The 12,494-nt window shown below is 34.0% G+C and overlaps 1 protein-coding gene across 4 annotated transcripts; it reads left to right on the top strand.

Annotated features, from left to right (window-relative positions):
• The first annotated feature begins 5,292 nt into the window (after positions 1-5,292).
• On the top strand, positions 5,293-11,178 carry LOC127787342 (eyes absent homolog). Of its 4 annotated transcripts, none has more exons than XM_052315331.1 (7): positions 5,293-5,460; positions 6,083-6,385; positions 6,527-6,694; positions 8,836-8,929; positions 9,504-9,695; positions 10,514-10,769; positions 11,045-11,178. In XM_052315331.1, exons 2-7 carry the CDS (start codon positions 6,119-6,121, stop codon positions 11,049-11,051), a joined length of 984 nt encoding a protein of 327 aa, XP_052171291.1. In that variant the 5' UTR covers positions 5,293-5,460; positions 6,083-6,118; the 3' UTR covers positions 11,052-11,178. The 4 variants fall into 4 exon arrangements, with proteins under 4 accessions (XP_052171291.1, XP_052171293.1, XP_052171292.1 ...); XM_052315334.1 differs by having other exon boundaries at positions 5,299-5,460; positions 6,080-6,385; XM_052315333.1 differs by lacking the exon at positions 6,527-6,694.
• The last annotated feature ends 1,316 nt before the right edge of the window (positions 11,179-12,494 follow it).

Here is a 12,494-nt window from a genome sequence, read left to right as displayed (position 1 = left end):
TCAATCTAATAAATTTACATCAATTGCTTTTATGCAACTTCTTTCAATTTCATTTCTTGGAATTCAAGTTTTTCCATCTTTAAATATTGAATTTCAATATTATTCTTGCATTGAGCAAGATTCGAGAAAAAGAAAGCAAATTTGTGAATATCCTATTAATGCACAAAATGAGATCAGACAAGCATATCTACTAACTGTACCATATCAACCATTACTTTTGAATTACAAAAGGACCACTTTTAGAAATCAACGTTACAATTTTTAAAAAATTAGTTTAATCAATTTAGGTGGTTGGAATATTCACTTCAGAAAACAAGACATAATGTTTCTACTGTTTTCTATTTCTAAACGATGATAATTCATCAAATATTTCGATGTTGACTATTGTGGGATTTGACAATTAGAAGAGGGTTAACCAAGGCAATAAATGTGTTTTTTTTACAATTGGAATTGATTCCTACAATTTAGGATGTTAGTGTTATTTGGGAATTCTTTTTTTATTTGAATAATGTTATCAATATTATTAATTATTTTTTTTAGCACATTAATGAGTTGCGAAGTGCTTAAAGAAAAGAGGTTGAGCATATGTTGGGTATTAAAAAGCGTGACTCTAGAAGTAGAGCCAATTAAATAGGTAATTTGTAATGCGCTAGAGCAACAAGTTAGAGTTTTCATTATGATTATGTAAAAAACATGATAGACATGTACTCTACAACTTGTAAGGTGTTTGGATATCTTAAAGTCCATTGTCCAAAAGCAAGCTCTCGAGCTAAAGTTTGTGGCACTCACAAACACTTTGTATGTTTTGAATTTGTGTTTAATTTGTTTTTAATGAACTAAATTATGAGAATAACTAATGTTCTTTGTCAAGTCCTTTAAAAAAAATCACTAGACATTTTGTTTGCTATGAGATATATTTCCTTCAAGAACTAAGAGAAGAAGTTGGGAAGAGTTTTTTCAATAAGTAAAAGGTTTTTGTTCAACACACAACATTTGCATATCGGACCTAGATTCTTCGTATCTAATTGGTCGTTGTAGTGATAAGACTACATGTGAGCATCATTATCACTTCGATGTTTTCAATGAAGCAATAGATTTCATATTGATGGAGTTATGTATACAATTTAATTATAAATCAGTATAACACATTTCTCTCAGTGTGGCTTTGGATCCCAAAAATTCATTTAAATCATTCAATAGCGATGATATTTGTACGTTTGCAAAGAAGTTCTATTCTAAAGATTTTAGCAATTAAGATATTCGTGGTTTAAAATATAAGTTGCAGTATTATGTTCATGATGTAATTTCTAAATAAAGTTTTCAAGTATTACACTTGCTGAATTGTGCCATGACTTAACCGAGAGTAGAAGGTCAGAACATACATTATGATAATTAGATTGATCCGTTTTGTATTGACATTACTTATTTCTACTACAGCTTTTGAGCGGGCATTTTCAGCAATGAAACTTTTGAAGATGACACTTCGTAACTTCGTAACAAAATAGAGAATGACTTCTTTACTTATTGTATGGCAATCTACATTGAAAAATAACTTGTTTTCACAATAGATGTAGATTTCATTGTAAATGAATTTTTTATTTCAAAATCTCGTCAAACACAAGTTTAGTGAAATTTTGTTATGCTGACCTTTTCGTTATAAAAGAATTTTATTATATTAACTTTTTAAAATTTCAATCTCTCCCAACATAGATTTCTAGGTTTGCCCTTGCATCGAGCATATCCAAAGAAGCACTATGAACTACATGAAGATCCAGCATGAATGAGCCAAAGGTATGGCTACCAAAGCCATGACATTCACATAGAGCGAGATAAAGAAAGGCATAGCAAGCACTAGGGGATGGGTCAAAAAGTATAGGCCATCTTTTCCAACTCACGTGTCCAATAGGAATGGAAGCAACGGTCCAACAAGAAGAGCTAGTTGAAATAGTTTTGAGATCTCAAAAATGAGAAGTGAATGGCCATTGAAGGTCATTGCACTCCTTTTATGAAAGGCCATGACTACTGAAGTAATAGATGGACAACGAGCTCCTTAAACCACCAAAATGAATCATAGATGGAATGGATGAATACTTGTGGAATTATCAAGTCCATGAAATGACTCAACCTCCACCTTGAAGTTTGCTGAGTTTGAAGACATTTTCTTATAGATATCGAGTGCCAAGTTGAGGAATACTAAATTAGGTAGATGGTGACATATCCTTTGAGTCCTATGGACTAATCACCAAGGTGGTGCTCAAGAGCCTTAGAGGACAAGCATCTCCATAGCACAAGAAACTCTTATGTCACCATCTTAAACCCCCTAGTCCTATGGATTTGGAGCCATTGTGGACCAATTATTGGCAAAACATAGAGGTTTAACTCGATTGCTCAAACTAGGGGTTGGACACATGAACGATGGATGATGGAGTGCATCGGATAAAGAGTATGGTGGTGGGAGGTTTGGGTTGATATTGAGAGTGTAAGAGTAGCGAATTACCATTAAAGTAATAGCGAATATGAGGGATCAATGCGAAATGTAGTTTTGAGGAAAGGTTTATGGATTGGTCATGGCTAGATTGAAATCGATGATGGAGGCTTACGAGTGGGCCAATTCAGCATAAATAGGGGTTGTGGGCCTTGGAGGGAAAATGAATTTTAGAAATCAACCATTAACAATGAGGGGGTGGGCATGGTGGCAGTAGCAATTTAAAGGGGTAGCTCCTTCACATAGGAGAGGTATGAGTAGAGCATGAAGGTTAAGAATATGCAAGGGCTGATCATCTCAACCGTGACAAGATTTAGGGTTTAGAATTTAAAAAAATTATATTTTTAAAAAAAATACTAATTTACGATGTTACATTTATAAAATAATAAAATACCCTTCACTATAATGAATATTTTGTGCCTTTACCAATGCTATAGATTATACAAAGCACTGCCCTTTTCATTCTTTAATCGTGGCCATTATATTTGCTTTCCCTTTTTAATTGTTTTAATAAAATCATTAAACTATTTTATGTGGGATTGGAAATTTTTTGTGCATGCGCCACATAATTTATAGATATAATGGTGATTTTATCTATAAATTCACCATAATGGTTCATCAAATAATATTGAAAAATGCTAGTGGTCAAGCTCTTGATTTACAAGGTTTAATTAAGTTCCCCAATTCTTAAATATGTGATTTTAAAATGACTACTTGTCCCACCCCTAATGGTAATGGTGGATTCAAGGCCTTTCGCTTAAAAAATATGTTTAAGGTTGTTTCGATACATAACTTAATTTTATAAATCATATTTATGTAACCCAATAACTTTTTATAAATAAAAGTTCTATAACCTTTTCTATTCAAAATAAAAAAAAAATACTAGTGCAGCCCTCTCTGACATATATATATAATTATATTTAAAAGATATAAAAAAAATAATTTTTTAAATAAGTCTCAACAAGTACATCACATTATTGGGGTGTCAAAATAGTAGGATTTGCCTTCATGATATGTTACAGTGGTAAAGTATTTGGAGTTTTATATGCAGTATCGAGGTTCGAATCAGTGTGACTATTTAAAAAATAAATTTATTATTGAAAGGCAGTAGTAACGCTAAAAGATAAGTCCCACGTGAACTGCATCAAATGTTTAGTTTTGAGTATATATAAATTTTATTCACATGCGAATTTACCCGTAAAGTGCATCAGGAGAAAATCATTTGTCCCTGAGGATAGTTGAACGAATCTCAAACACTTCAAGTGAATCAAAAAAAAAAAAAAATCATCATGAGTTACTTTTAATTGCCAAAATTAATCCGATTTTATTGTATTAGACAAGTCTTTTTTATTTCTAAATATTTCATTTAATTTAACCTTATACGTACATTTTTTATGAATAATTATTTGAGTACAGAAATGAATATTTTTTATTATAAAAAATTAAATCAAAATCCATGCTTTAGTGATGATAGCATTTAATATTGGTTGATTTGATGGGCCAAAGCTGATGAAGAGGAATAACAGAGAAGAAAAAAAAAGAGTGATTAAAAGTGTTTTGAAATAATTCTTTAACGTTAAAACTAAAGGGAATATTAATAAATTAAATGAAAAAAATGAATGATAATTGCCTTCATATATTAGCTAAGATGGAGGCCCTTTCATTAGCATAGCATTCTCTTGCCCCTTTAAGGCTTTAAGTTTATGAGGTGGGGTTGTAAATTAACCAATTTTGATACTTCATAAAATAATGAATTTGTTTCCATGTGTTGGGTGCCCTTGAACCAGTGTCAATTAGAATAATTTTTAAAAAAGATTGACGAGAGCTATCTATTTAGTTAATGTTTTTTAAACTAAGTTATAGATAAAAAAAAATAAAATATAAAAATTATTCTAACTTTTTTATCATTTTTAATGTATTTGTTAAATTTATTTGATGATTATTAAAAAAAAAAAGTCACGTAACTTTTTATCTGATCTTTTTTCAGATGCTCTTATCTTTCATCTTTCCTAAAGAAACATATTTTGGATCTTACATATAAGAAAAAATGAAGCATATGTCCTATAATATATTTTAACAAATTTAACAAATAATTTAATAAAAATTTTAAAATACTTCACATAACATTATCTTCCTCATTTTAACAAACACTATCTTAATATAAATCTGCAAACACACACACATTTCTTTAACCTAATAATAAACTTACTTTATTAAAAAATATATTGAAAATTGTCTAAATTAAAATCCAAAGGACTTTGGCTATTTTAAACATATATGTATAAACTCTCATCTATTTTTTCTCATGAATTTTGTTACTTATACATGAGGTTGATATACAAATTGAAAAAAACGTATATCACGATATTTTGACATTAAAATATTACGAAATTTTATTCACCCCTTTCTCTCTCTCATTCCCTTACTCCGGCAATCGATTCTCTTATCGTTGACCGTTTCTTAGTACTGTCAATCTTCTAGCCATTACATTCTCTTTTTTGCCACCATTACATGAAATAAAGAGTGTGCAACAATGATAAGAGAAAAATGTAATGACTAAGGGCGAGGCAACAACAAGAAAGAATTGAGAGTTAGCTATGAGTGACGATTGTTGGAGCAAGAGAATGAGTGATTGTGCAATTTTATAATTGAGTGATAATATTTTCGAGTTTTACTTTCTCTATCAACCTGTACGTGTATAAGTAGCAAAAAAAAAAAAATTTATCTCCTTTGTCATCAACTGTTTAAAAAAAAAAAAAAAAAGAAAGCTTCTGTTTCTGTGCCCATTTTCAGATTTGGGTCAAAAGGGCTAAATCGGGTCGGGTGCAAAAAAGCGCCCCTTCTCTCCGTTTCGAGTGTACTCCATCACCGAACCGAGGGGGAAGGAAGAGGGGAGAGGGAAGGGGGTGACGACTAAGACATCGCCGGCTGGTTCGACGGAGAGGGAAAGATCACCTGAGACTTTCTCCCCGCCGGTGAGCTTCTGATCTCTCTCTCTCTCTGTTTTGTTTCCTCCGCACAAGCTCATATGCACAATTTCTTTCTCTGCAAATTCCCTCTCAAATACGCATAGCTCACTTCTTCTGTGTTTGAATTCGCACAATTTCTTCCATGTATGGGCTTAGTTAATTGGTTAGTTTAAATTTGCCCAATAGAATTTTCACACGAAAATTTTCAGGTTCTGTTTAGGTCGTTACCTTGCGAATTCACGTGTGGCTCGGCAACATCTAGATGCTTGTTTAAGTATTTCAGTTGTTCACTTCGTGAATTTGATTCTCCCTGGTGGGGATTAAATTGCAATTCATGCGCTTTCCTGGGCTTCTTGTAACTTGTCATCGAACTTTATGGTAAAAATGAGTGCCTCCTGATTGATGCATTTCTCATGATATACCCACTTCTAAACGACTTACATGAAAAGATAGCTTGGAAGTCTATAGCACATGAGTTAATGAACAAGATGATGTACAGCAATATAGGACTAAACAATGCTTATCAACATTGAGAAAATAAAAATACTGGAACTTATGAATATTTTGATCCATGTTTAAGTTTGTTCCTTGAAAGTCATTGACTCATTGATGAATGGTGATCTAGCAGGTTACACATCTGCTTCATTCTAGATTGAGAAACAACATGGGTGATAAAATAGGGATTGGTGATTCAAGAGATAGCATTAGCACCAGAAAGAGAAAGGCTTCCCCTCAAAATTCAGTGGACCAGAAGTTGAGGGTATATATTTGGGACATGGATGAGACTCTCATATTGCTCAAGTCCCTGTTAAATAGAACATATGCAGAGGCATTCAATGGTTTAAAGGATGTTGAAAAGGGAGTTGAAATTGGAGAACAATGGGAGAAGTATATTCTTCAGGTCTGTGACGCCTATTTCTTTTATGAACAAGTAAGTTGGATTGGCTGTGAAAGCTATTTTCATTTATGTAACATTCCTTTCATGAATGCCACATTGTGATTAGTTCCAGAATTTTATTATACAATTGAACCATCATCTGTTCTCTAGCTAAATTAACAACTGGTTATCTAGATTGAAAACTGCAATGCTCCGTTTCTTGATGCCTTCAGCCAATATGATGATGGGCAAGATCTCTCTAATTACAATTTCAGTGAAGATGGTTTTAGTCCACCACGTGATGACATCAACAAAAGAAAATTAGCATACCGGCATCGAATGATAGCACAGCAGTACAAAAAGGTTTGATAAATAATTTTGAGTAAAAGGTTTGTCCTTGTACGGCATATATATATTGTGTCATCTGCAATTTTTTTACACCTAGGGTAGCAACTCCCTAAAAATTTAATTTTTTCTTTCTGTTCATCTTTTATGTCTTTGACTGAGGTTTAGGCAAATTGTCGTCAGTCAAATGAATCAAAAAACTCCAAGGTCTCTGAAAACTAATTTGGTTTCATGCCTAGTTGGTCAACATCAGAAGTTATTTTCTTACTGAGACATTTAATATAAATACATCTAGATAACAAAAAGAGTTGCATATGTCTGTAGACATAAAAAAAATGTTTATTGTAGAGTCCCTAAAGAAGTCTTATCTAGGGCTTCAAAGAAGAAAAGAGTCCAAATTACTTATAAACAAGTCACTAGAAACATGTATCATCAAGTAGAAACGTGTGTTAACATTTGTGGAAGAGATATATAGATTTTTTCAATTACAATTGGATTATATCAAGGATTTGTATTGAGTTCTTAAACCTTTGCTCTAAATGACTTCACAAAGCACATCCAAGAACAGGTAGTTGCTTTCGTGTATATTAGTTATAGATGATATCATCTTGATGGATAAGATAAAAGAAAGCATGAATACTATGCTTGAACTATAGAGGGACAGCCTAGAAACTAAAGGCTTCAAGTTGAACTAGTCAGAAATCAGGCATATATATATAGAGAGAATGTAAGTGTAGTAAAAATAAAAATATAGATGATGTTATGGTGAGAATTAAGTCAAGTTGTTGTTAGAAATCTCATATATGAAAAAGGAGGGGAGATTATTCAAGATATGTTACTCATGAAATTATGACAGGGTTGTTACGCTTGAAGCAGTTTGCAGATAGAAGGCGGAGCGAAAGGGAGTTCAATGTGGGGGATATCTAGTCTACTTAAGGCTGAAGCACGCCCATCAGAAGGCTCTTTCAAAGGGACAGGTCACTAAACTCTGTCCCAAGTTTTATGGACCCTTCCCTGTTACAGCCAGATTTGGGCAGATTGCCTATCAACTCCAACTACCAGATCACTGCCAAATTCATCCCGTGTTTCACATGTCCATGCTCAAGGGGTCAATAGGCACACAATCAGCTAGTCCATCCTTACCTTCTTTCCTGAAGGATATTGATCCTATTAAGGAACCAGTGCCAATGCCTATAATCGATCGGAGGGTCATATACAAGCAAGGGGCCCCCTTGACCCAAGTTTTGGTGAGGTGGTCCCGCCTCCACCTGGATAACAACACCTGGGAGTACCTTCTCAAGCAGTTCCCGCATGCTGCCCAGCTTCTCAGCATTTCTTGAGGCCAAGAAAACTCTTAAGGGAGGGGGGATTATCATGTACTTAGGTTATGAGGAGTTGTACCATAGCTGTAGGCTGAGGGAGGTTTGCACCTAGGTGGTTGTAACCAATTGTTCTAGAAGGTAGAAAAGGTGGCCAGGTAAGCGTACGGAAGATTCCCTTGGAAGATTCCCTTGTGGTACTCGGTATAAAGGCCTATTGAGCCTTAACCGAATTATCAATTATCAATACGATTCCAGAATTCTCTCAATCTTCTCTCTCTCATTCACACTCTCTATTCTTCTGATTCTTCCCCAAAATTCTTCTAAATTTCCCTCAAATCTGATCCAGACCTCACCAAAGACGGTGAGATACTCATTGCCACACTCGGAGGTCTGACATGATGCTACTTTTCTTATCATGCAGCTTCTTTTTTCGGTTTTAGAGAGCACTGTTTTTTACATCTAAAACACTTGCCCCTGGGCTGTTGTAAATTGGGCAACAAATCTTCTAATTTTCCATTTAACATCTACACCCTAGGTTCTGCAATTTCATTGCAATTTAATGTTCATTCTGTTGTTGATAATTTGTTTGAGTTCATGAATAAATTCTCTGTACTTGGTTTGAAATTGGTTTTCTGATTAAAATCTGGTAGTGTGAGAACTGGTAATTGAGCATTGTAATTTATTCAAAAGTGATGCCTTCTGACTTATCCCATCTGAGCTCTTTCCTTTTTTTAATTATCATTGACCCTCTTCATCACCTGTCCTGTTCAAGGATAACCTACTTAAAAGGTTTTTCTAGTAGCACTGTTATCTATAATAATGAAGTCTATGTTGCAGGGTTTACATGGTATTCTTGGTCAGGATATGATAAAGTTCTTAGATGATCTCTATGATGGGACTGATAGTTATACGGACAGATGGCTCTCTTCAGGTACATTTTATTTTAGGATGATGCTTATGCTGAGTGACTCCTCCCTTAATTATTCACTTGTTTAATTGTTATGGTTCTGGGCTTTAGATATTTGTGAGAAGAACCTACGAGATAGATGTGTAATTGTAATTAACAACAATGATATGTCAAAATGACATATTATTTGTATTAAAGTTGGCAACTTGATCTGTTGCAGGAAACCCAAATTGTGTGCAAATGTCTGGTTAATAACAGCATAATAGGAATATGTTTGGATTTGAGGTGTCTGAAATGGTAGCACCTTCTTAAAAGTATTTGTGCTTGGAATGCCCCTAAATCTTGTTAGGAGGCAGGATATGATTCCCCTGGTTAATAGATGCCATTTTTCATTTGTTCTTTACCTAAAGCCCTTTTCATTAAAATGCCTTGTGGGTAGGTTATAGGCCTGAATGCAATTGACTTAAGAAGTGTACTTCGTCTGTCTCCTCCGTCTAAGGAGTAATATGTCTTTTTGTTCTTCTTCAATTCCCTGTGTGACTTTAGTCCCTTTCTTGCCTAATGATTCTGCATGATGTTTATTCTTTCTTGTCTGCAGCTCAAACCTGTTTGGGGCAGTGCTCAGGCAGGAATAAAGAGTTAACTTCCAATGCAGACTCAGCTGATGGAATGAGTGACTCCCCTACTAAATTTGAGCACGTCAACATTTTAGTGACTTCCGGATCACTGATACCCAGCCTTGTCAAATGCCTACTCTTCCGATTGGATAACTTGATAACATATAAAAATGGTTAGCTACTATTCCTTTATTTGTTTTTTCTTGAAACGTTTATGGCTGATTTTGTATCTCTATGCTGTGCTTTTTGGCAGATTAAAATATTTTTCTACAATTTTTTTCATTAGATCAAATACCAACTTGAAAAACAGGGAAATTTCTCATACAAGGCCTGCTCGTATTTGTTTACTTCGTGGTTATATAATATTTATTATTGCTGTCTTCACCTCCATATGATCTAACATTATAACCTCTGTAGTTGTTCTCTTTGTTTCCCGTTTTCTTTCTCTGAAATTTTTTTATACATTGTCTTTTTCCTGGAAGATATTCACATTAAAATATCAAAGTTATTTGTAGAATGGGCATCTAAAAGCCGTTGTACTGATCTTGAATTAAAAAAGCTTTGAATCCCTATTAGCTATCAATTTGTGTTAGCATTGGCAGGCTATGGTATGACTTGATTTTTTTATCTAACTTTGTTATGGACATGGATAAGCTATCCATTATGAATATTGCTTGGAGGATTTAACCAGACTCTGCAGAAATTTTATGAGAAAGTTCAACTATGTTGCATCATCTATCTATTCCTCTTTGTTATACCTTAAACTGAAGTCATGTTTTACTTGTGACTGCCAGTAGTTTCCTCTCTTCTTCCCCTAAACTCGTGCTTTGCTCTCTTTTCTATTATTTTAAAACCCAAAAGTAGTTCATGACGTGAGGTAGCGCTATATAAGTTTTTTTTTTTTTTACACTTAACAACATGACAATGTGCGAACTACATGGAATTAGCCATACAAGTTTGAGTTGACTTTACTGATTGCCCATGCTATCAGTGTACAGCTCATGGGAAGTGGGAAAGCTCCAGTGTTTCTCATGGATCAAGGAGCGGTTCACCGGCCTGAACGTCGAGTTTTGTGTGATAGGGGATGGATGGGAAGAGTGTGAAGCGGCACAAGCAATGAGATGGCCATTTGTTAAAATTGATATACAACCAGGTGGTTGCCATAGGTTTCCAGGCCTCACGCTGAGAACATTAAACCACTATTTCTCTGTTGTATATGGTGATTCTGATGCCAAAAAAGAGGATGAGTAAGTAACTTCATTGCCCATGATACTATTGTTATTCTTCTGAATAGAAAAATACTTCTGTTCAGATAAAACTTAAACTTGATGTGTATAGCAGCCCAGATCCTTTTCTCTGCAGAAAATATCAAGTTGTCTTTTGGACGAAGGATATTGTATTGTACCTGATGGAACAAGATGATGAATTTTGATATTTCACCTAGAAATTGATACAAAAACATGAGGTGGCAGTGGCTGGTGGGTGTGTGCTTACTGATAAATTATGGTGTTTTTGAATGCAGTGCTTAGTGGATGTCTGGACGAGTGTGGTCCCTGTCTGGGATTCATGTTTGGTGGTGGATTTTTACAGAAAAAATAAATAAATAAATAAATCCTATTACGTAATGCGACAATAAGTCATGTTATATGTTATTTGTACAGAGGAGATTGATAGGTGAATGTATAGTCTGATATATTATGATATTTTAACATCAAAATATTGCAATATGTTGCAATTTTTGTTCATTTTCTTCTGTGTCTCTCTCCCCTTCCCTTCCTTTAGCAATCGGCCTCTGTCGCCAACTCTCTTGCCGCCATTCTTTGCCTCTTGCCGCTGAGGTTGCAACAAGAGGGTTGGCAGCGGAGGTCAATTGCAGCGGCAAGGATGCGGCGGTGACGCCGAGAGTAATGGGAGAGATGAGAGTTTGAGAAGGGGCAAAATGATCATCCAAAAAAAAGACAAAAGGGACAAAATGGTCTTTCAAATTATCTGTAAGCCCATCTATAAAAATTCTACCTATAATAATAAGATTATTCATGCAGCAATCCTGACAATCTTGAAGTTTGGCCTAAAAGCATGGAATACTTTTGGTGTTTTTAAAAATAATAATAATTTTGTTTTATTTACAAATTTTGTTGTACCTAATTAATTATGGTTAGTTATCGTTAATTAAAATTTAAAAATACCCTTACCCTTTGAAGAAAAGGTTGTTCAAAATGGGATTAATGGCTACGTGGGTGCCTGTGCACCAAGCAAAGCACAAATGAAAATAAAATACATATATATTAATGTCATCATGATGTCTAGATGTACTTTGTCAGTATACATAATCCACGTTTGCAAATGTCAACATTAAATCTAAAGGCTAGAAGACAGCAGGAGATACGGAATAATTCTATGATGATAATAGGATGACAAATGGAAAGTTCTATAATACCCCGACAGGAATTTCAAATTTTCAATTATTAGTTTTAAGTTAACTATTAAGAGGTAAAATTGGTGATTTCTTTTTGCTATTCCAATCAAATGGGAGCAGAATTGTACATTAGCCAGTAAGTGATTTTGGATCTCAAATTTAGATGAGTAATGCATTATTTTGAGAAGATTTTATAATTAATAATGATTATTTAATTGACTAATGAGTCAAAACACGTAATCAAAAAGATATTTACATATTTACCTCTTTCCTCTTTTCAACTATTTAGGATTCAACTTACAGTCATAAGGCATAGCTCGAATGATAGGATAAATAATATGTTGGTATCAATTTAACAAATTATAAGTTCAATTCTCTACCTGTGCAAGGGTCAAAGATCCTATCTACGATTTATTTTTCCTGACATAATTGAGGACAAGAGCACTGCAAATCTCGCAAAGACAATTATTTCAAAAAATTTAACTTACAAATGTAAATATTAATATGCATATAAAAAATTAAAACTAAAAAAAAAGGGATATGGGAGAGAAAAGAG

The sequence above is a fragment of the Diospyros lotus genome, chromosome 12 (genome assembly GCF_014633365.1).
Source record: "Diospyros lotus cultivar Yz01 chromosome 12, ASM1463336v1, whole genome shotgun sequence".
Lineage (NCBI taxonomy): Eukaryota > Viridiplantae > Streptophyta > Magnoliopsida > Ericales > Ebenaceae > Diospyros > Diospyros lotus.
This window is presented reverse-complemented; position numbering and strand designations above follow the sequence as displayed.

Coding starts and splice junctions, on each gene's coding strand:
- LOC127787342 (XM_052315331.1), top strand. CDS start 6,119: ATGGGTGATAAAATAGGGATTGGTGATTCAAGAGATAGCATTAGCACC. Junction 6,386..6,526: donor CCTATTTCTTTTATGAACAA/GTAAGTTGGATT, acceptor CTGGTTATCTAG/ATTGAAAACTGCAATGCTCC. Junction 6,695..8,835: donor TAGCACAGCAGTACAAAAAG/GTTTGATAAATA, acceptor TCTATGTTGCAG/GGTTTACATGGTATTCTTGG.